The 24,551-nt window shown below is 41.9% G+C and overlaps 1 protein-coding gene across 1 annotated transcript; it reads left to right on the plus strand.

Moving 5' to 3' along the window:
* The first annotated feature begins 19,073 nt into the window (after positions 1–19,073).
* LOC147885906 (putative WRKY transcription factor 43) lies at positions 19,074–19,681 on the plus strand. The gene is made up of 3 exons (XM_087396244.1): positions 19,074–19,167; positions 19,302–19,466; positions 19,561–19,681. Exons 1-3 carry the CDS (start codon positions 19,097–19,099, stop codon positions 19,679–19,681), a joined length of 357 nt encoding a protein of 118 aa, XP_087252370.1. The 5' UTR covers positions 19,074–19,096.
* The last annotated feature ends 4,870 nt before the right edge of the window (positions 19,682–24,551 follow it).

Genomic DNA, 24,551 nt, shown 5'->3' on the forward strand with positions numbered 1-24,551 from the left:
TGTGCATGACACTAAGGTAAAAACAGTGTTTTATGCTTAATCGACAATGCAAAACATATCCGATGGGCACAATACTTTGCACACACCTTCAACTAGGTGGAATTGACTTACATGCAAAGTGGCACACCCATCGCATAAGTGCTTGATTGGATAACACACCTAGCAGCGTGTTTTTTTACGGATGTGCATGACACTAGACCAAAATTAGTATTTAATGCTCAATCGACCATGCAAAGCATATCCGATGGGCACAATATTTTTCGTACACCTCAACCTAGGTGGTATTGAAATCTTCTCAAAGAGGTACACCCATCTGATAAGTACCTAGTTAGATAACATACCTAAGGGCGTGTTTTTTTGCGGATGTGCATACCACTAGGGAAAAACGGTGTATAATGCGTGATCGACTGTGCAAATCGTATCTGATGGTGAAAATACTTTGCACACACCTCAATGTAGTTGAAACGGAATTGCGTGCAAAGTGGAGCGCCCATCCGATAAGTACTTGTTTGAACAACACACATAGGACCATGTTTTTTCATGATTATGCATGACACTAAGGCAAAAACGGTGTTTTATGCTTGATCGACAATGCAAAGCATATCTAATGGGCACAATACTTTGCACACACCTTCAACTAGGTGGAATTGACTTACATGCAATGTGGAATGCCCATCCCATAAGTGCTTGATCAGATAACATACCTAGCATCGTATTTTTTTACGAATGTGCATGACACTAGAGCAGAAATAGTATTTAATGCTCGATCGACCATGCAAAGGATATCCGATGGGCACAACACTTTTCGTACACTGCAACCTTGGTGATATTGAAATGTTATCAAAGAGGCACACCCATCCGATAAGTACTTGGTCAGATAACACACCTAATGGTGTGTTTTTTTGTAGATGTCCATATCACTAGGGAGAAAATGGTGTATAATGCGTGATCGACCATGTAAAGCATATACGATGGTGACAATACTTTGCATGCACCTCAAGGTAGTTGAAACAGACTTCCGTGCAAAGTGAAGCCCCCATTTGATAAGTACTTATTTGAATAACACACCTACGGCCGTGTTTTCATATGGTTGTGCATGACACAAAGGCAAAAACAGTGTTTTATGCTTGATCAACAATGCAAAGCGTATTCGATGGGCACAATAATTTGCATACACCTTCAACTAGATGGAATTGACTTACATGCAAACTGGCATTCCCATCACATAAGTACTTGATCGGATAACACACCTAGCAGCGTGTTTTTTTACGGATGTGCATGACTCTAAGGCAAAAATGGAATTTAATGCTCGATCGACCATGCAAAGCATATTCGATGGGCACAATACTTTTCCTACACCTTAACCTAGGTGGTATTGAAATGTTCTCAAAGACGCACACCCACCCGATAAGTACTTGGTCAGATAACATACCTAAGGGCATGTTTTTTTGCAGATGTGCATATCACTACAGGAAAAACGTTGTATAATGCGTAATCGACCATGCAGAGCATATCCGATGGTGACAATACTTTGTACGCATCTCAACCTAGTTGAAACGAACTTGCATGCAACCTGGAGCCCACATTCGATAAGTACTTGTTTGATTAACACACTTAGGACCGTGTTTTTTCATGGTTGTGCATGACACTAAGGCAAAAACGGTGTTCTATGCTTGATCGACAATGCAAACCATATCTGATGGGCACAATACTTTGCACACACCTTCAGCTAGATTGAATTGAAATACATGCAAAGTGGCACACCCATCCCATAAGTGCTTGATCGGATAACATACCTAGCAGCGTGTTTTTTTACAGCGTGTTTTTTTACGGATGTGCATGACACTAGAGCAAAAATAGTATTTAATGCTCGATCGACCATGCAAAGGATATCCGATGGGCATAACACTTTTCATACACCTAAACCTAGGTGTTATTGAAATCTTCTCAAAGAGGCATACCCATCCGAGAAGTACTTGGTCAGATAACACACCTAAGGGCGTGTTTTCTTGCGGATGTGCATACCACTAGGGAAAAACGGTGTATAATGCATGATCGACTGTGCAAATCATATCTGATGGTGACAATACTTTGCACACACCTCAATGTAGTTGAAACGGACTTGCGTGCAAAGTGGAGCGCCCATCCGATAAGTACTTGTTTGAACAACACACATAGGACCATGTTTTTTCATGGTTCTGCATGACACTAAGGCAAAAACGGTGTTTTATGCTTGATCGACAATGCAAAGCATATCTAATGGGCACAATACTTTGCACACACCTTCAACTAGGTGGAATGGACTTACATGCAAAGTGGCACACCCATCCCATAAGTGCTTGATCGGATAACATACCTAGCAGCGTGTTTTTTTACGGATGTGCATGACACTAGAGCAAAAATAGTAATTTAATGCTCTCATCAACCATGCAAAGGATATCCGATGGGCACAACACTTTTCATATGCCTCAACCTAGGTGGTATTCAAATGTTCTCAAAGAGGCACACCCATCTGATAAGTACATGGTCAAATAACACACCTAAGGGTGTGTTTTTTTGCGGATGTGCATATCACTAGGGAAAAATGTTGTATAATGCGTGATCGACCATGCAAAGCATATCCGATGGTGATACTACTTTGCACACTCCTCAACGTATTTGAAACGGACTTGCGTGCAAAGTGTAGCCCCCATCCGATAAGTACTAGTTTGAATAACACACCTAGGACCGTGTTTTTATATGGTTGTGCATGACACTAAGGCGAAAACGGTGTTTTATGCTTGATCGACAATGCAAAGCATATCCGATGGGCACAATACTTTGCACACACCTTCAACTAGGTGGAATTGACTTACATGCAAACTGGCATGCCCATCCCATAAGTGCTTGATCGGATAACATACCTAGCAACATGTTTTTTTTACGAATGTGCATGATGCTAGAGCAAAAATAGTATTTAATGCTCGATCGACCATGCAAAGGATATCCGATGGGCACAATACTTTTCCTACATTGCAACCTAGGTGGTATTGAAATGTTCTCAAAGAGGCACACCCATCCGATAAGTACTTGGTCAGATAAGACACCTAAGGGTGTGTTTTTTTGCGGATGTGCATACCACTAGGGAAAAAACGGTGTATAATGCGTGATCGACTATGCAAATCATATCTGATGGTGACAATACTCTGCACACACCTCAACATAGTTGAAACGGACTTGCGTGCAAAGTGGAGCCCCCATCCGATAAGTACTTGTTTGAATAACACACCTAGGATCGTGTTTTTTCATGGTTGTGCATGACACTAAGGCAAAAACGGTGTTTTATGCTTGATCGACAATACCTAGTAGCGTGTTTTTTTCGGATGTGCATGACTCTAGATCAAAAATAGTATTTAATGCTCGATCGACCATGCAAAGGATATCCGATGGGCACAACACTTTTCTTACACCTCAACCTAGGTGGTACTGAAATGTTCTCAATGAGGCACACCCATCCGATAGTACTTGGTCAGATAACACACCTAATGGCGTGTTTTTTTATGGATGTCCATATCACTAGGGAAAAAATGGTGTATAATGCGTGATCGACCATGTAAAGCATATCCGATGGTGACAATACTTTGCACGCACCTCAAGGTAGTGGAAATGGACTTGCGTGCAAAGTGGAGCCCCCATCCGATAAGTACTTAGTTGAATAACACACCTATGGCCATGTTTTTATATGGTTGTGCATGACACAGAGGCAAAAATGGTGTTTTATGCTTGATCGACAATGCAAAGCATATCCGATGGGCACAATACTTTGCACACACCTTCAACTAGGTGGAGTTGACTTACATGCAAAGTGGCATTCCCATCGCATAAGTACTTGATCGGATAACAAGAAGTAGCAAGCTAAGGGTGTCCACTTTTTGTTCACTCCCCAATCCTTAGGAGGTGGAAAAACAAGCTTTTTAGCACACAAAAATGTAAATCTCACCTACTTCCCTATGGATCTAGTCTTTGAAGTCTTCTGACACATTATCACACTTGCTATTGTGCACACAATCATATAGTCTGATTGAAAATTCGATGCACACACAAAAAATTTCTTTGTGTCACACGGCATGGTTCCAGGGTGGTCACACGTTTGTCACGAACAGAGAGTGTCATATTAAATTCTAAATTTCTCACTCATTTTAGACTAAATATTATTGAAACTTTGTAAGTGGTCTCTTTGCATTATGTAGAGCTTAACTTGATTTATTGGTAATTTTTTGAATGACTTATCTAATTATAAATAATTATTTATAATAAATAAAGTCATAAAATACATGCATTTTAGTAGCACACCACATTTTTTTAGTATTTTGAATAATTAAGCAAATCCAATTCAGTGGAAGGTTAGTAGGCACATAAGGGTGTGTGGTTGAATCATCAAATCCCAAATCCAACGGTTAGATTTAGGAAGATTGAAGTTTAATTTTTACTTTTACTCCTTAGAGGATCAACAAAGAATATTAAAAATAAATCTAGTAATTCTCAAACATGACCAAACATTTCAAAAATGTCAATATTTTTAGTCCTCTACATGATGAATAAGAGGAAAAAATTTTGGTTAAATTTGAGTAAGGGAAACGTACGATATGGCCTCCAACAATGAAATCTCCCTTTTGTGGGGGAAAAAGGGCCACCCAAGCCTAATACCAAGACAAGGTAGGCTTGGTATTAGGCTTGCTGAGGTAGGCTAGGAGCATCATTGACCCTAATGGCAAGCCTTTGGAGTCTGCATGCTGCCCATGCGGAAGGTTGAGTCATCAAAACCATGCCAGGTTGTTAGACCACGTGGTGCCATCTCATCAAGGAGATGTGACATCACTCCTTGCCATGTCACCTTACATTGCCACACGTGCTACCACATGTGCCACCTCATCATTCCACATCATGAGCCATGTGATCACACAATGCCACCTTGGCATACCTCCTCAACCTTGCCACGTCACCAATCCCTCCACCTCAATTTGCCATGTCAATCTACCACCTCATGAATGCCAACTCATCATGCCACATCACCTTTCAATGTCATGGAAGAGACTATATTACCACATCATGACCATGCATGGTGCCACATCAGCCAGATGTATACACATGATGATGTGCGAGGCATAGAATACCTCGATCGAGGTATATGACTTGCGTGAGGCATACAATACCTCGATCGAGGTATATGACTGAGGACACCTAGGGATACCTCAATCGAGGTTTATACATGCGTAATGCATTGAATACCTCGATCGAGGTATATGGTCTGATCGAGGTATATGATCTGGGCTCTAGGCATAGCAGACCTCGATCGAGGTATTTGAAGGTACAAAACTTAGCCAATTAGTTTCAATCTTAGCACTAAAACTTAGCCAATTAGTTTCAATCTTAGCGCCTCTCCACCAATAATAATGAAGAGCAATCTAAGAGCAATCTAGTGGATGAGTTGAGGCTCTCTATAAGACACCACGTTTTGGTTCATTTCACCCATTCTTAGCCATTCTTGCCTCCTCATCACTTTGTCACACCTTCCATCCTACTTTCATTGAGAATGGGTTCTCAAAGCCGTAGAGCTAGTAGACGTGAAAGATGTAGGAACCCCCCCCAAATCTCATTGACGAGGAGCGCAAGCGGAAGGCTCGTGAGCACAAGAGAGCCTCTAGAGCTCGAGCTCGCGCTGCCACCATTGATCCACCTCCAGCTCTACCTCTACATCCCACCTCCACCCCCACCCCCACCTCCATTGTCCCCCCATCCTCATCCGCTCCCCTACCTCTAGCCTCTGCCCTTGCCCTAGCCACCTACATTTTGGCCTCCACCTCTACCTCTTCTCCCTCCACCCTCCCCCCTCCCCCTCCCCCTGCTCCGCTTGGTGCCTCCCTTCCCCCGTCCACCCTACCATCTGCCATTGATCCCCTTGCCCCACCTTACAGCAACAGTGTTGCTTCACAACGTGACTTGCCGAAGTCCACTATCCATCGTCGTACTAGCAAGATTGTGCAGTCTTTTTTTTGTGACCTCACGCCAGCTTCGCAGTCTTCTCTTCTCACGTCCCTGATTGATCACCCTGACTTGGTAGAGTGTAGGAGGCTTGCTGGTCTTGGTGCACGTAGAGATAGGTTTGTATCTAGTGAGGTCCTTAGCAGTGTTCGACGTTCCTATGCTGCTATTAAGAATATTAACTCCAGTGATGCCTTGGCAGCACGTCGTGCTATTGTGGCTGCCATTAGTAGACCTCATATGATAGGCCATGTGCGTACCGCTTCACGTCTTCTTCAGATTGCACCGCGCACATTGCGAGCAAGCATTACGAGCAAGCATCATTAGGAGGCAGAGTCTAGAGGATAGTGAGACTGATGCTCTTTGGGCTTCGAGTGGTCGTGCACCTCGCAGCGATCGATTGTTGGATGATTCCACTAGGTCCTTCATACAACAGTTTTGGGAGGAGCATTGCAGAGCATCCCCGGTGTTCAAGAAGGCATTGTGGAAGAGGGTGTCACGCGGTGTGTACATTGAGCATGGTGCATGTTTTTTGGAGTGTACCCAGACTGAGTTGTACACTCAGTTTGTAGAGGCGCACCCGGAGTTCAAGATTGGGCAGAGGTAATTTGAGCGATGCAGGCCATGGTTTGTGCGATGCTCTCAGGAGTGTGACACATGCTGTTGTCGTTATGATGTATGATGTATTCCGTTCCCTTGATGGTCATAGGGGAGTGGTTCCTACTAGCCCTCGCGACTTCATTCATTCCATATTGTGTACACGAGATGGTGATGCTTTATTCCACTCCCTTGATTGTGTGGAAGGCACATGTACTTTGTGTGGTGACTTTGCTAGAGTGCCACGAGTTGCACTAGATACTTGTGATGTGTAGATGGTTCATTGGCAGCAGTATGAGTACTGTACCTTGATATTAGATGGTGGTGCACAGTCGAGGAGGTTGCAGCTTGTGGGGAGGGAGACACCACGTGTTGTATTCATTGACAGTTTTCGAGGGAAGCTGTACCACTACATACGCCACTCGCACACTACGAAATGGGAGGATCGTCAGTTCCGTGCATGTTTGAGGACATTTCCTACAGGGGTGGTTGTCTCAATGGTGGACTTTGCGGAGAATTTACACCTTTGCACCATAGCATGAGATCCAATCGGAGTATTATTTCTCCGAACAGGTGATGTGTGATTGAGTATTGATTTTTTCCCCGCCTCATTATATTGAATTATTTCAATAGTCATATTTTTTTTCAATGCCATATTGCAGGTTGCTATATTTGTGCACATTAGCTATCGTCATGCATAGGCTCATGTGGATGGCATTGATAGTACCATGGACTCATGCGTCATTGTGCGAGAGTATCACTTCTACATTAGTGATGAAATGTAGAGATGATCGATCGCATGATGCCCATTTTGTGCAGCATTGCTTCACTTTGCATGATAGTTTCTTGAGGGATCATGGTGTCACATGGCAGTAGCACTGGATCTGGTCAGACGGCTACGGTGGTTAGTTCAAATCCGCTAGACAGTTTTATTGGTTCTGCAGATGGCACCATGAGACAGGCATTCCGATCACATGGAGCTAGTTCGAGACAGGGCACGGTAAGGGAGAGCACGATGGTGCAGGTGCTTGCGTGAAGCGTGCTTTGTGTCGATACCAGTTGCGTCACAGTGCCGATCGCTTCAAGGATGCACATGATGTGGTGCAGTGGTGCAGCCAGCACTTATCCACTAGTGCTATCTCCTCATTTCAGTCGCGTGACGATAGGGTGGTGAGCCAGTATTTTTGGTGCATGGACATTGGGAGTCTTGATCGGTCTAGGCCTTTTGATTGTCGTTCTGTGCCTGGCACTCTTGATTTCCATTCCATCAGGAGCGTAGGTGAGTCTCACCCCACGATCTTTTCTCAACAATTTGCATGTTTTTGCTCTACATGCATTGATGATGATTGGGGAGGGTGCTCCATGATACCATGGGCCGATCCATGGGTACGGCGAGTGCTTTCTCCCTTCCAGCCTTGGGAGGAGGTACATGATGATCAGGATGCGGGATTCAGTTCGTCTAGAGATTATGACCAACTTACAGATATTTTGCATCTTGGTGATATCTTCGCGGTTATTGCTTCGGAGGGCAATGAGGAGGGTGTGGATTATTACTTGTTGCGATGCTCTATGCTGAAGAGTGTGCTGAATGAGGATATAGTGGATGGGCATGGGATGCACTTCAATGCTCATAGCATGATTATAGGTGGCCACTATTTTTAGCAGATACAGAGGTGTGGTCGCTATATTGAGTTCCAGAAGTACATGGCGGATCAGGAGGCATACATGTATTCTCATCTTGTTGTTGGGATCAAGATTACTTTGAGTCGTGTTCGCACTCGCAAGGCGACATCCACTCCACGATGGCACCTTGCAGTGGCGGATCACGAGAGCATACTTGCAACTATTGGCATGAGAGCTGATCCTGAGGAGTAGCACATTACATATCATATTTTTTGGGATCATCAGTTGATCAGATTGATTTTTATTGGGTATCACTAGTTGATTACACTTTTTTGTATTCGATATGTATAGGCTCATTGTGTGACCGTACCATTGTAATTTTCATGGACTCATATTTTGTATTTCACTATGATGGCTGTATACACATTCATACACATAATTGTATTAGATTCTATTTTATACATGATGTCCGATGTCTTCTCAATGGGATTTGTTGTGTTTGTAAAACAAAAAATTGTTTATTAGTAGTAATGTTGTAATTTGTTTTGTGCTTTAGGACATTTTAAAAATGTGACTAAGAAAATTCGCGCATGTACTAACGAAATACGCGTGTGGACTTACTTGTTGGGGATGAAACTTGGCACGACTCTTAGGCCACCCTAGACATACATCCACGTGAGATTTGGTCTGAACTGATTTGGTATGCGCCACGTGGAAGGTACAATGCATACATTTTTACAATCCCTACTAGCACGACTACGGCAAAGCTATGGTGCATGTACTAATGAAATACGCGTGTGGACTTATCTGTTGGGAATGAAACTTCGCACGACTCTTAGGCCACCCTAGACATACATTTGGTCTCCAACTTATTTGGTATGCGCCACGTGGAAGGTATAATGCGTACATTTTTACAATCCCTACTAGCATGACTATGTGTGAAAAATGGCGCACGTACTAACGAAATATGCATGTGGACTTATCTGTTGGAGATTGAACTTTGCACAGCTCTTAGGCTATCGTAGACGTACATCCACGTAAGATTTGGTGCCCAACTGATTTGGTATGCGCCGCGTGGAAGGACAAATGCATACATTTTTACAATCCCTACTAGCACGACTACGTATGAAAAATGGCGCACGTACTAATGAAATATGCACGTGGACTTATCTGTTGGGGATGAAACTTCACACGGCTCTTAGGCTACCCTGGATGTACATCCACGCAAGATTTGGTATCCAACTGATTTGGTATGCACCACGTGGAAGGACAAATGCGTACATTTTTACAATCCCTACTAGCACGACTAAACCCTAAACCCTAAACCATGAACCATAAATCCTAAATCCTGTTGGGGACGAAACTTCACACGGCTCCTAGGCTACCCTAGATGTACATCCACGCAAGATTTGGTCTCCAACTAATTTGGTTTGCGGCACGTAGATGCGTACATTTTTACAATCCCTACTAGCACAACTAAACCCTAAACCCTAAACCCTGAACCCTAAATCTTAAACCCTGTTGGGGATGAAACTTCACACGGCTCTTTGGCTACCCTAGATGTACATCCATGCAAGATTTGGTCTCCAACTGATTTGGTATGCGCCACATGGAAGGACAAATGTGTACATTTTTACAATCCCTACTAGCACGACTAAACCCTAAACCCTAAACCCTGTTGGGGACGAAACTTCACACGGCTCTTAGGCTACCCTAGACGTACATCCATGCAAGATTTGGTCTCCAATTGATTTGGTTTGCGCCACGTAGAAGGTATAATGCGTACATTTTTACAATCCCTAGTAGCACGACTAAACCCTAAACCCTAAACCCTGAACCCTAAATCCTAAACCCTGTTGGGGATGAAACTTCACACGGCTCTTAGGCTACCATAGATGTATATCCACGCAAGATTTGGTCTCCAACTGATTTGGTATGCGCCACGTGGAAGGTATAATGTGTACATTTTTACAATCCCTACTAGCATGACTAAACCCTGAACCCTGAACCCTGAACCCTAAATCCTAAACCCTGTGGGGGATGAAACTTCACATGGATCTTACGCTACCCTAGACGTACATACACGCAAGATTTGGTCTCCAACTGATTTGGTATGCGCCACGTGGAAGGTATAATGCATACATTTTTACAATCCCTACTAGCACGACTAAACCCTAAACCCTAAACCCTAAACCCTAAATCCTAAACCCTGTTGGGGATGAAACTTCACATGGATCTTAGGCTACCCTAGACGTACATCCACGCAAGATTTGGTCTCCAACTGATTTGGTATGCGCCACGTGGAAGGTATAATGTGTATATTTTCACAATCCCTACTAGCATGACTAAACCCTAAACCCTAAACCCTGAACCCTAAATCCTAAACCCTGTTGGGGATGAAACTTCACACGGATCTTAGGCTACCCTAGACATACATCCACACAAGATTTGGTCTCCAACTGATCTGGTTTGTGCCACGTGGAAGGTATAATGCATACATTTTTACAATCCCTACTAGCACATGAAATTCATGTGAAATTCAAAATCATACTCTTAATTTTATAATGCACGTGAAATTCAAAATCATACTCTTAATTTTAAATACGCACATGGGGATGAAACTTCGCACGGCTCTCAAGTTTGGTGTAATAATTGCAAGCATTGATATATACGAAATTCAATATGATATTCAAAATGATAAAGTTGGAACTTGAACACTTTTTCAATGCTTAATGTTTACAATTACTTCACATAGCATTCTTTTTTAAATACCTTATGTATTAGATGTGTGAATTGAGATATTTGAAATTCAAAATCATACTCTTAATTTTAAATATGCACATGGGGATGAAACTTTGCACGGCTCTTAGGTTTAGTGTAATAATTGCAAGCATTGATATATATGAAATTCAATATGATATTCAAAATGATAAAGTTGGAACTTGAACACTTTTTCAATGCTTAATGTTTCCAATTACTTCACATGGCATTCTTTTTTAAATACCTTATGTATTAGATGTGTGAATTGAGATATTCGAAATTCAAAATCATACTCCTAATTTTAAAAGTTTATGTTACATTTAAACAAACTATAAACTGAGATTAACAAAGTGTGAAGAACATCATGAAAGTACGAAAATGCTCATACATGATAAAAGTAAGAACAATATCATGAAAGTACCAAAATGAATCTGTACATCATCATCATCATGCTGCAGAAGTGCATCCCTATACAAGAAATGTGTGAAGCCTAAACAATCATCCTGAATCAGAATCTGATAACTCTACATATGATCCTCTAGTGGAACGCTGACGTGGCTCTTGTATAACCCACTGCCCAACTGTCCGCTGTGTGCCCTCAGGCAAAGCCAACTCAGATGGGCCAGCCTCATCACCTGCATGAGATGGGCCAGCCTCATCCTGATGAAGAGGAGGGCATGCTGCACGCGCCACCACTGCCATCTCTGCCTCCCTCGCCTCCTCTATGTATGCGTGTCTCAGCTCCCATAGTCGTGCATCTGTGAATACTCATGCCTCAAATCCAGCGTGAGTAATCGTCTCTACATGTAGAAGACACTGGTCTTGGCCCCGCCCTAGCTGCTGCTCCACCCATTGCTGCAATGATGTCTACAGCTCTGCCTCTCGCTCAATCCGGCATGCCTCCTCTGCTCGTGCCTCGTCACCTGGCATGAAATCACCATATCAAGGTGGACATTGCCTCTTTTCAAACACTGACAGGGTACATGCGTTGCTTGAAAGGAGCATTTTCAAAGGACAATAAGCTTAGTGGGCTCAAGTCCCATGATTGGCACAAGGTCTTACAAGTATTCTAAGCTATAGAATTAGTGTACCGATAGTCGTTATGCATTAGCATAATTATGATTATGTTATATTGTTGACATGACTTCTTTGTTGCTTTGATAGTTCATCCTCCCAATTACAATAAAAGGGTACTTACACGAAGATGTTAGAAATGCTGTATTCAAGATGAGTGGTATTCTGAGGTATGCTTACTATCAAATCACATTGATTGCATTTTCTTCAATTTAAGCTGATTAATCTATAGACTGATTATGAAAATATCTTACATGGACATGTGAAATAGGTGGATATCTCAAAAAGAGATCTCGATATCAAGCATCGAGAAGGCTAGGGTGGAATCCATCGAAGCCGTATGCTTGCTTGAGAAGCACTTTCCCTCGAGCATTATGACAACTCAAGTCCACTTGCTTGTGCACATAGTTGATGAGGTGGCTATTGTAGGTACGGTTCATAGTCGATGGATGTTTTTTCTCGAGCGGTTTATGAAAACTTTGAAGGGATTTGTAAGACAAAGAGCAAGACCAGAAGCAAGCATGGCAGAGGGATGGCTTGTGCAAGAGTCATTAGTATATATCACACAGTTTCTTGCATCCACGAATCCTGATATGCCGCAAGCTTGGCATAACAAGGATGATGATCGCATCATTGGCAAGGTTCCCTAAGGAAAAGGGATTGAAAGAAAAAAGAGTGAAGAGCAAATGGAGAAATTCAATAAGTTTTGTATCCTCAATAGCCCTGAGATGAAAAAGTGGATTGAGAGATATGAAGTGGCCAAAGCAGAAAGAATAAATACAAGGACGAGATTTAGAGTAATGTACAAGCGGTTGCAACCATATCCACGGGATATGGCTCTTCTCCCCACTCACATGTCACTTAATTGGCTACAACTGGCTCTACGTAAAGCCGAATGCGATGGAGAGATAATAAACGAGCACGAGCGAGAGTTATCACTAGATGTATGATGCATGTAAGTTTCTTACCTCTTGACGTAATTAACTAATTATTTGTGGCAATATACGCTATAAAATAGATGCATCTTCATTGTTTAATGATGCTCTTTTACAGTACAAAAAGTACAGTGCATTATGGTCATATGGACGACATTTTTGCGTGGAATGCATCGATTCAAAGAGAGTCACGTATGATTGTGGAGTCATGGCTAACTTCACACAAGATAGCCGAGCAAGTGCTTCAGATACCAATCTTCTCTCCTCACAGTTGGATTATTGTGAAACCATACGCGAAATCTATGAAGTTGATTTCAGATGATTTAGTATTTTCATTCTATATGTAAAATGGTTTAGAACTATTTACAACGGTCCCCATGCGACAGTGAGAAAAGATAGTAGCGATTTCTTTGCAATAGACTCCACCAAACATTGGACCGATGAAAGTGATACTTTTGTTCTTCTCGAGCACTGTGAGCAGGTGCATACTAATGATTTAATTAATCAAAGCTTTTGTTTTTAAAGATCCATTGATACATGTACTTGAGCATAATTTCATATATATAATTGACGACATTTGGCACCCATCTTCAATATAGGTGGTTTTTCATCGGGATCATTCTGATCCAAGATGGTAGTACGTGATCCAAGTTGCACCACGAAGTAAGGAATTTGAAGCTAGAGATGTAGATATGGAGATGCCACTACCAGTGCCAGATCCCATTGATCTCGATGAATCTAGCGAAGAAGATGAAGATCACAATATGAGCCAAGAGGAAGGTGCGCATAGTGTAGCCATCGCATGGGAGGAAGATGGAGATCACGATATTGAGGAAGAAGACAACGATCATCAAGAGTCACCACACTTTATTGAAGAAGACATCTTGTGACAAGGGCATGCTCGATGGTAATCTTCTTCTTTTCTTTCCTTCAGTTCATCATGTGGCCAGGATCTTCAATCTCACCTGATCTTTGGGATGCCATCTTTCGGGAGTTATATAACATTTTGGGGCACCCTCCCACTCCTGCGGAGTTATACACATACACGACGGGTACTACAAACACCCTCCAGGAGTCGGCAGTACAGACTCCAAACCACCCCAATCCCACACCAGCTAAGATTACCCCACTAGGAGAGTCGAGATAGCCCAACTGGCTACAGAGCAAAGCCCCTTCTCCCCCCTTGCGGTCAGGAGGTCCTTCTGCCTCGCAAAGCCATTGCCGTACTCCCGTGCCATCGAGAGTCTCTTCTCCAACTATGAGTGGCTAGGGTACTCCTGTGCAGCCGAGAGTCGCTTCTCCAGCTATGAGCAGCCAATGTACTAGCTCGACACGACAGGGTAGTAGGCGTAGTAGTAGGGAGAGTGGTGGGGAATGCATGGCAGCCTGCTTTGCGGGCAGTAGTGGTGGGGACAGGGATGATTCAGATGATGAAATGGTACGATTTACTATGACATCACTCAAACAGGAGGCATCTTGATGGATGGATGGGGAAAGGACATCATGGCCTTCATGCGCTCTTTAATTGCCAAGAACTACAAAGATTGCTTTATTCACTACAAAGACCATCCAAAAAGGTTGGCTGATGAGACCCTTGCTGCTGATCACTCTAGGTATCCTAATCCCCCCAATGTTCAGTTCATAGATAAATGGGCCAAGTCAAAGATTGTTACGATACTTAGCAATAAAAGATCTTCGCTTAAGAGGTAGGCACTAGTCGAGATTGCCAAGATCGAGGGAGGTCAACCACCAAGGGGCTAGCCTCACATCGCTCACAAGCATGAGTGGAAGAAAGCAATGAAGGTAGCGAAGGTGGACCCCAGTCTACAGCATGTGGAGGCATGAAGGATCCAAATGGAGCAATATGGAAGCGTACATTTTGTAGCAGGGGGTATTGAATCATGGGAGGCTCAATTTGTAAGTATCGATCTTAAATTATATTGTTTATGTAGTTTATTAGGAGGTTGTTTCTTTGTACTAACCCCTCCGCAAATTGTGTCATCTTGTAGCTTGATATCATAGGTAGGTACCCTACTCCTATCGAGACAGCCTACCACTGCCACCATTGTAGAGGAGATACATGGAGGCACTTCTATGATGATGGGTTGATTACCGAGGAGCAGTATATTAGGGCTACTGGAGCGCCTCCCTGGGTATTTGAAAGTAATTAAATAATGTCAATATTGTAAGTAAAGATTTGATTTTTCATACATTAATACATGTTGTTCCTCGTTTACAGGACCTTGCGGTTGATCAGGAGGGAGAAGATGAGGAAGAAGGGGGTGAAGAAGGGAGCAAGGATGCACAAAACTTAGATTAGTCATAGAAGTAGTGCTAACTACTCTTTTTTGTACTTAAAGCCACTTGCTTGGCTTCGTACCTCTCTTGTATATACACTCCTCTTATCTTTTGTACTTGAAGCCACAGGATGTGGCTTGGCTTCGTGCTACATGTACATACAAACACTTTTTGAGCTATGAATTGATATACACTCCTTTTATTTTTTTGGCTTCTAATTTCCTTGTGCAACATTCTATCAATGAATTCCTTGTGAACTAAACGTTTTGGAGTTGTAATGTTTTATTTGGAATTGTAATCGTCGGCTATAGACGTGCTTGTAATCATGCTAATTAAAATACAGTTGGCTATAAGAATCAAATTGCACAATGTGGAAATGGGATTCTTGTAACTACATAGCATACACAACATACACCGCATTCTGTTCAACCACACAAAATTTTTCTTTTATTAAAAAAAAAGATTCTGTAGAGCGTCTATAAGCGCATCTATAAACACATTTATATACGTGCTTGGGGGGGTCACTCATCATATGTAACCCTATCACGTGAGTTCAAAAGAAGGATATTTTTTATTCCTAAAATTTACAGAAATAAATATACATAAGGGACTATTTAAAATAGTTTTGGAAAAAATTTACAGATTTGTATAGAAAAGGGGAACATTTTATTAATGAAAAAATTTACAGATAAGGGATTTTAAATATAGGCCTTGAACACACGTGATATAGAGGGTTTATATATAGTGACCCCCCCCAGTATACGTGTCTCTAAAATTTCTAGCAGAGTGTATATTTACATGTCTATAGACGCGTCTATATACGTGTCTGTCTATTTTTTTAATTTCTAGCAGGGCATCTATTTGCACGTCTATAGGCACGTGTGTCTATTATATAGATGCAAGTCTCTAGATGCACTAATAGACGTGCAAATAGATGCACCTGTAAGTTTTTTTTTAAGTTAAGAAAGTGCATCTGTGTGCACGTCTATAGGTGCTTTGTCTTGTTATGCACTACATTTCTTGGTAAAATTTATAAGATGTGCACAATTTCTAAGTACATGGTGGGACTCTATTGATGGATTTACTAATTTACTTTTTGTTTTGTATAGTGGTATGGGAAAAAGCTGTATTGGGGAATCTTGGAAATTTAAATGGGACTTTGAAGATTCCTGAATTCCCCATATAGTGTTTTACATAGATTGGTAGATAGATAGATAATGGATAGATAGATATCGATCTAGATATATATCTCTCTATACATGTGTGTGTGTGCGTGTAAGTAAGTATGTATGTTTGTATATCTATTTATCTATCTATCTATATGAACATTGTATGTGTGTATGCATGTATGTATATAGAGACATATAGATCTAGATAGATAGATTTCATATATAGATTATAAATATCTGTATCTATATCTATATACTATATGTCTACACATGCAACTTTGATAGAGAAATATCTATATAGATATAGCTATCTATCTATATATGTATCTCTCTCATAGATATAAATATAAATATAAACATTGGTTAAGCTTCTGGATATGTGGGGTTATTTGTAATGTTGTGGCCGGATATACATGGGTTGCAATGTATGAGGGTTGATACACGAGATTGATATTAGAGTTCTTTAAAAGAAAAAACAAGCCGGATATATTAAGGAGTTGGCTAGATGCAAAAAAAGAACCATATACAAAATTTGTATTATGTGAAGGACTTGTCAAATAGGTTTGACAGGCATGGAATTGATTGTTGTAAAAAAAAAAAAAAAAAAATCACCCACCCAACTCGCATACACAACAGTAGCCTAGTGGTAGGGCGCCAGCCTTTCAAGGCGGCAGCCTCGTTAGGTCCCCATAGGGGGTAGAGGTAGGGCGGTTGTCCCTCGATAGCCTCAACTAGAATTGATTGTTGTTAAGTGAGGTCTTTAATCGGCTGCTAAGGAATAATGTGACATTATAAGTTAATTCCATTAGATACTTGCACATACTAACAAGATTTAAACTTTTAGTACTGGACTACAAGGTGATGGTCTTGTCCTTTTTGTCTATCATAACCTCATCATAGCTTTATTTTGGTTATTGAATATTTACTTCTTAAAACCTTGGACGTGAAAAGCTTTCATAAAAATTGGTTGGTGTGTAAAGTCTTGGTGAATTGTTTTTTCCATGGATTGTCATTATAAAAATTGGTCGTGCTTCGTTATGTCTCCATGTATTGTAACTATATATATGGATTTTGATAGATTGTTTGCACGAAAGTTTGATCCTTTTGTGATGTCATAGGTTATGATGGAATGAGCAGGTGAGGGTCATTGTTACTAGAATAGATGGTGGTCCAGCAGATTGAACATATGATTAGCCTTTGCCAATTAAGCTGGTCATTGGGCTACTAGGGTTGCACTTTATGTTGGTGTGAAGCAGAGCTATGCTAGGTGAAGGAAGGAGATTTCAAGATGTGGATGGCATCCAAAGATGAGGTGCACCATGGATAATGATTAGATAGAAGACGTAGGGGAGCAGTAGTATTGAATGTGGCATGGTATTGGCCGTGAAATCCTGGGGTGACAAGTATGTGCATAGTTGGATCTAAAGGAGTATGGAATGGGTAGCGAGAGGTGATTTACAAGGAGGAAATTGGTGAAGCAACGACTAACAGTAAGTTGGAGCTAGTTTTATTCGTATTCACTAGTAATTGGTGATTATTGTCGTTGTTGTTTGGTTTGCCTCCGTGATTTGCATTGCCACATGACAAGCAGGCGGGCTACGGTGGGTAACCACCTTTGACTTCATCTTTTGTTGTGTGGGGGTGACAATTGACAACCTTATCAATAGCCGATCACTTTTATTTGGATGGTCCAACTTGTGTAAAGTAGCTGATGAGTGTTTGGCTGGACTAAGGTATGAAGGATAATGAATGGGGGCGTGTGGGCCAGGGGTGGGAACGCGTTTGGGTGAATGAATTAAAAGGAGAAGAAGGGAAGACCTTTGTATTGTAATTCTCAGTTGCTGGGTAACTCTCAGAATACAGTAAGCTTGCGTCCTTTGCCACTCTAAGAATACGTTAGGTCCTTTCCCGTGTCAGGAATACATTACAGAGATGGCGTTCTTCGATCAGCTGCCCCTCATTCACTCCCTTGACGTGCTATTCGATAACTCTTTCCCCTCTTCTCCCTCCCAATTCTCCTGCTCCGCTTCTCCCACTCATCTCCTCTTTGATCACTTCTCTCCTCCCTTCCTTCACCCTCTCCATTCAACACTCGCGTATCATCCTCACTCTCCCTCTTTGCACCTTGAATTCCCCACCCTTTCTCTCGACCAAGCTCAATATGCCTCTTCCTTCCCTTCCCATCCTCTCTTTGACATCTCCCCTAGCTGCCCTCCAGCTATCATCCTCAACGGCTGCGGCAGCGCATCGGTCACCACATCTCTGGAGATACCGCGCAGCGAATTACCCGCATCACCTCAGTTTCCCAGGCTCTTCGACTCTCCCTCCCCGCCCACAGTAACGGATTACTGTTTCCCTCCTCAGATTGTTCCTCCCACAGCTCGGCCAACCGCAAGTCCTCACCATTCATCCACTGAAATCAGCCCTTTCCATCCCGTTTTACCACTCGGAGAATGTACCGATCAGTTCGCTCCTCTCTCCGACTCCGATCTTGAGTTATGTGCCGGGACTCCGACCAGCAGCTCTTTGCATTCTTTGACCGGTTCGTTTTGGGGCGACAAAGAGCCTTGGGTCGATTCAGCTGCAACGAGTGAACTCATCATTGCCGCCCCCTGCCCCATGGAACCTGTTTACAACCCAGCTCCCAGCTACCAGCGCCTTAACGAGGCCTCCGATGCTAATATTATTGGGTGGGTGGGTCATCTAAGAATGCCAGCTTCTCAGTAGCGCTTCCGATCATCAAGAACCTGTACTTCCGATCCTAATTCCTCTTGAAAATTCATTTCTCGCACTGTAATAATTAATTGGTAACCCTGTTTTACAGGACCACGGATTCGGCTTCCAACCATGAAGTTAAGCACGACAAGGAATGCTCCCATGCGCAGCATATAATCATATGTGTATACACCGAGACGCCCAACTTACTAGACGATGGATACCGTTGGAACAAGTACGGGGAGAAAAGCATCAAAGGTCGAACGTTTCGAAGGTGCGGCATCATACAGTTTTCTTAAACAATCCCCGACAATGTTCCTGAAGCCCTTTGTCAACTTAGGCTAGCTGATCTGATCTTGCGTGCGCAGGAGTTACTACAGGTGTGCTCAAAAGTCTCAAACTGGCTGCACTATTCAGAAACACATAGAACGTTGTTCAGTCAATCCCAAACGTTTTATGTTTACATACATCGGCACCCACAACCACTAGTAGTCTAGATGGAAGTCTTTGAATCTTTCCTAATCTTCACGTTAAAACCGCGATTTCGGTCAGGCAATGTAAGCCAGGTTTTCGGATTTCGATTTGCAGATTCGAATCCCCTGAACCCATCCGTTAAAGATGTAGGGACTAGTTGATACCCGTCTTGTTTTTACAAGACCGAGAATTGTATTTGTACGTAGGTAACCCAATCAACAAGCCTTGATGTCAAACGGGAAGCTCTGCCATAAACTTTAGCAAGAGGCATGCCATTCAAAGAAATGAAAATTTTGCATCACATTCTTTGCAAACTGCCCAAAAACCCAGCACAAAAATTTACTGTAAATTTATTGGGCCTGTACTGCATAAAATGTTCCACAACCGCGTTGTCAGTTACAGGACATTCATTATATTTTAGTGAGACAGATGCAATTTCATTCTAAAAGGTGCGATCGTGTAAACGTAACAAGCATGTATTTACATTCTTCGAAAGAATTTGCAAAATCTCAAGAGGCTATATCCCACGAGCTTTTCAAAAACTTTGTAAAACTCAAGAAGATATCTCGAGCTCAAAACTGGGAGACACTACTGCACATGAATGATCTCCGAAGTCCTACATTCGACTCGGCACACGGTTTCCAAAACAGGAAATTAAAGGATCCAACTTAGAAAGGACTAGTAAATTTGGAAGAAATGGGGTGTTTGTGCTTCATTAATTCAACTCAAGGAACAAAACTGAGCTGTGAAGATTGAAGGAGCGGATTGTTTGTTGCAATATGCGCAACAGCAAAAACCTACGTATTAAGATGGAAAATGGAAGCAGGGTGAAGGATTTAAGGACAATCATGATACACTGAGAGGCGAAAGAAACTCGGGCAAGGAGAGGCAGCTGAGGTGAGGTGGCAACATAGGAAGCAGTCTCTTCGAAAAGCAAAGAATATAAGTTGCAAGGAGTCTCTTTCCAGCTCCCCTCTCCAGCTGATCTCCGCTTCTTTTTATTCTACCACCTCAAGTACTATTGTCTACCACCGTTTTCAGTCTCTTGCCTTTACTTACTCACCCCTTCCCCCGGCCACATACTCTTCAAATCCGAAATCTTCGAAGGTATGCTTGCACTGGATTCTATTGCATCCTCCATCGCAGAAGCTCCATTATGGCATGATCCCTTGCCCAATGTTGACGATGACATGAAAGCATCCAGCTTAAGTTCAAGGTTGCGAGTTCAATAGGGAGGCCCCACCATGTACTAACAAAAAAAAACTAAGAATGAGTTTACGAGGAAGAGGACACATGGCATCATTTCATGTGTTTAGGAGGTGGGGACCACGTGGGGACAAGGACACATGTCATCCTTCCATATTTTGAATCCCTAAAAAAGGGGAACCTATTCCAGCTAGCAATGGTCTAGAGGCACAACAACACAAAGCAACTATAGATGCGCTTGATAGAAGCGCAAAATAGCAGGCGCATCTATAAGCGTTGCTTGAATAGAGAAATTATAGACGCGTCTAATAGCGTGTCTGACACCACGTCTATTTGAGCGTGTATTGACACGTCTATTAGCGCATCAACACTGAAAAAATACGGCCCATCTAACACTATGTCTATGAGTGCATCTATTTGCGCGTGTATTAGCGCGTCTACACTAAGAATTAGACACATATTTAGACGCAAAACAGAGAATTAAAAAAGTGAGATTTTGGTGTACATCACTACTTTCCAAACATTGCCCATGATTACTAAAGCACATAATTTTAACAAAAACATCAATGCTTTTTTGCAAGCCCACATATACAAGAATTAAGTGAGATGAGGATAATGAGACAATATGTAAAATAGTTTTGCCAATATCAATGATGGGCTACGGTTCAATCTCATCCTCAATGAGATCAAAATGCTTGCCAAACTATCTACTTCAAAATCCAAACAAGTGTTTAGATCTACAAATACATTCAACCCACTACTACTTGTGCTACTCATGTGCTCATCAAAATCAGCATCACCAATGGTAGGCTCGTCCTCACGGGTAATGGCCTCAATATCTGTATCTCTTATCTCATGATCATTCTCCTCTCTCGTATCACGGTCATCATCACCTCCATGGCCATGATCATCCTCCATACACTCCATATTAGTAAATGTACTGTACATCACTTTGGAACATGGCATAATGGGTATGACATGTCACCATCTATTATTATCCACCATTGGTTGATAGATAACCTAATTCAAACACAAATACAATCATGTTATTTTCCTTGCATCAAAGGTATCAAATATTTAAAAGCGAGTATTTTTATATGTGTGTACAGTACCTGTTCACATTGTTGCAGTAGTACTAGTGTGTCCTTCTTACTTTGCCAAAACTTTGTGGAGTCAATAATTACAAAGCCACTTGCATGGTGTTTGATTATTGCATTAGGGCCTCTTTCCACCACATCCTGAAACCACTTTACATCCAAAACATACACAAAGAAGTTTCGAAAGTCAAGCTTAATAATGTCTTGGATTATGCCATAATAATCATCCATGGCTCCATTGGCTTCCTCAAAGCTAGTAATGACGCCGCAATCTTGTGTGTTTCTCTTATCATCAATCAGTTGTGTTCAAAAATGCTTGCCCTCACACAATATAGCATTGAACATAGTGTACTACACCAAGGCAAAATCAATTAAATAAGCAATCTAAATTATTGAAAGCTCCTAACTTATGCATAACATTCTATATACCGACCTTGCTCATGCATCCCTTAGCATACTCCCATTCTTCCATTGTGATATGTATCCCCTCATCTTTCTCTGCTTTCTCCATCTTGTCAAGTAGCCAATCCACATGAATATCCTTTGGAAGTGCTCTTAGATACTGAGGGTATGGCACACGAGATCCATGGTGTGTACAAAAGAGGGCCCTTTCTTCTTGTCTTCTTGCCTTTGCATCCTCGTATCTTATCACCCATCTTTTCATCACATCACTATTAAGCATGCAATAGAGGTTGATATTATTAAGCAACTCTGTGTCTATTACTTTGTTGCGTCCTTTCCCTTGAGGCACAATAGGGTCATCCTTAGGTCTTCATCATCTCTCCATCGTCGTGGGAGAGAGCTATCCACATCAACAAGAAACTCAGAAATATATACAAGTGACTCTTGTACCAACCAACCCTCGGCCATGCTACCTTCGGGTCTTACATTCTGTCTCATGAAGCCATTCAAGGTCTTCATGAAGTGCTCGAGGAAGAACAACCATCATGCATGTATAGTACCGCATATAGCAATCTCATCTACCAAATGCACCATGAGATGTAGTTGGCTTGTGAGAATAGAACATGGACATGTCTCCTCCACTAAACAAACCACCTCCACTGACATAACTCAAAAATTCTCAAGCGTGGTGGGATCTATTTCCTTTGAGCTCACATACCTAGAAATGAAAAAGTACACCATATTAGCAATATGAAAACCGAAGGACCACAAATAGGACATGCATGGTAACCTGATGTAGTGATCATGAGACCTGAACAATAGACACAATTAAGAGTTGAAGGTGGATTTAGGGTGCCACATCCTTTGCCTACTCATAATTAGAAGTGTAATGCTTACCTCAACACTCGCCATAGCTTGGGAAGTCATGCATCATCCACATCAAGACTGCTTTGTAGTTGAAGTCTCGTGATGAGGGAGGCCTCCTCAAATCATGCACCTCGATACCTCTCCAAAGTATCTCTAGCTCGTCAATCAAAGGCTCCAAATAAACATCAATATTTTTGACTTTATTAGAAGGGATAACATACCATGTCCTTTCTTAATCGCCATAGAGGGTGGAAGATTATAATTCACCAATATCATTGGCCATACACTGTAAGAGGTGCTTTTGAGACCAAATGGGTTCACACCGTCCATACCCAATCCAAGTCTCAAGCTCCTAGGTTCTTCCTTAAAGCTTGGCCATGTGTCTTCAATATGCTTCCACGTAGGAGTGTCTGCGGGAGTTCTCCACTTGCCATCGATTGATCGATGGGAGGAATGCCATGACATGAGCTCTACAATGGATTTGCACTTGAACATATGTTGGATGCGAGGGATTATGGGAAAATGTCGCAAAACCTTACGAGGCACATCCAAAGTTTTGAGATCTGCTCTATATCTTGCCTCTCCACAAGTAGGACACTCTCTTGCATCCTTATGTAGTCCACGAAACAAAACGCAATCATTGACGCATGCATGGATGCGCTTGTAATCTAATCCTCCAAGAGAGGTCACATGTTGCCTTGCCATATCTCTTGAGGTCAGTAATTTATTCTCCCTTGGAAGCATTTTACACAATAGCTTGCACATGACGACCATAAATGAGGAAAAGCATTCGAGTAATTGACCCACTAGCATAATTCACCATGTTTGCAAAATAGACTTTAAAGCTTACTTGAGTAATGCATTCAAACTTGCATTGCTCCTCGGGGGGGTCACTATGTATAAACCCTCTATATCACGTGCGTTCAAGGCCTATTTGTAAAATCCCTTAACTGTAAATTTTTCATTAGTAAAATGTACCCCTTTTCTATACAAATCTATAAATTTTTTCCAAAACTATTTTAAATAGTTCCTTATGTATATTTATTTCTGTAAATTATCCTTCTGTTGAACTCACGTCATTATAAGATTACGTATGATGAGTGACCCCCCGAGCATTGCTCCATCCATAGATGGTTTGTAAGTTTAGTAACTCAAGGGAGGCATGTAGAACAGAGAATGTGCACCCCTCAAATAGTGGAGTGGATGCTGCAGTAAAAAGATCGTCTTGCTCCATGCTATCATCCCTCCCTTCAGATTGATGGAGATATAAATCCCACACCATATCATCAAACAACTCCTCCTCCACGGCTTCA

Source organism: Dipteris shenzhenensis, chromosome 25 (assembly GCF_047967505.1).
Source record: "Dipteris shenzhenensis isolate YYH24624 ecotype China chromosome 25, Dip_SZ_1.0, whole genome shotgun sequence".
NCBI lineage: Eukaryota > Viridiplantae > Streptophyta > Polypodiopsida > Gleicheniales > Dipteridaceae > Dipteris > Dipteris shenzhenensis.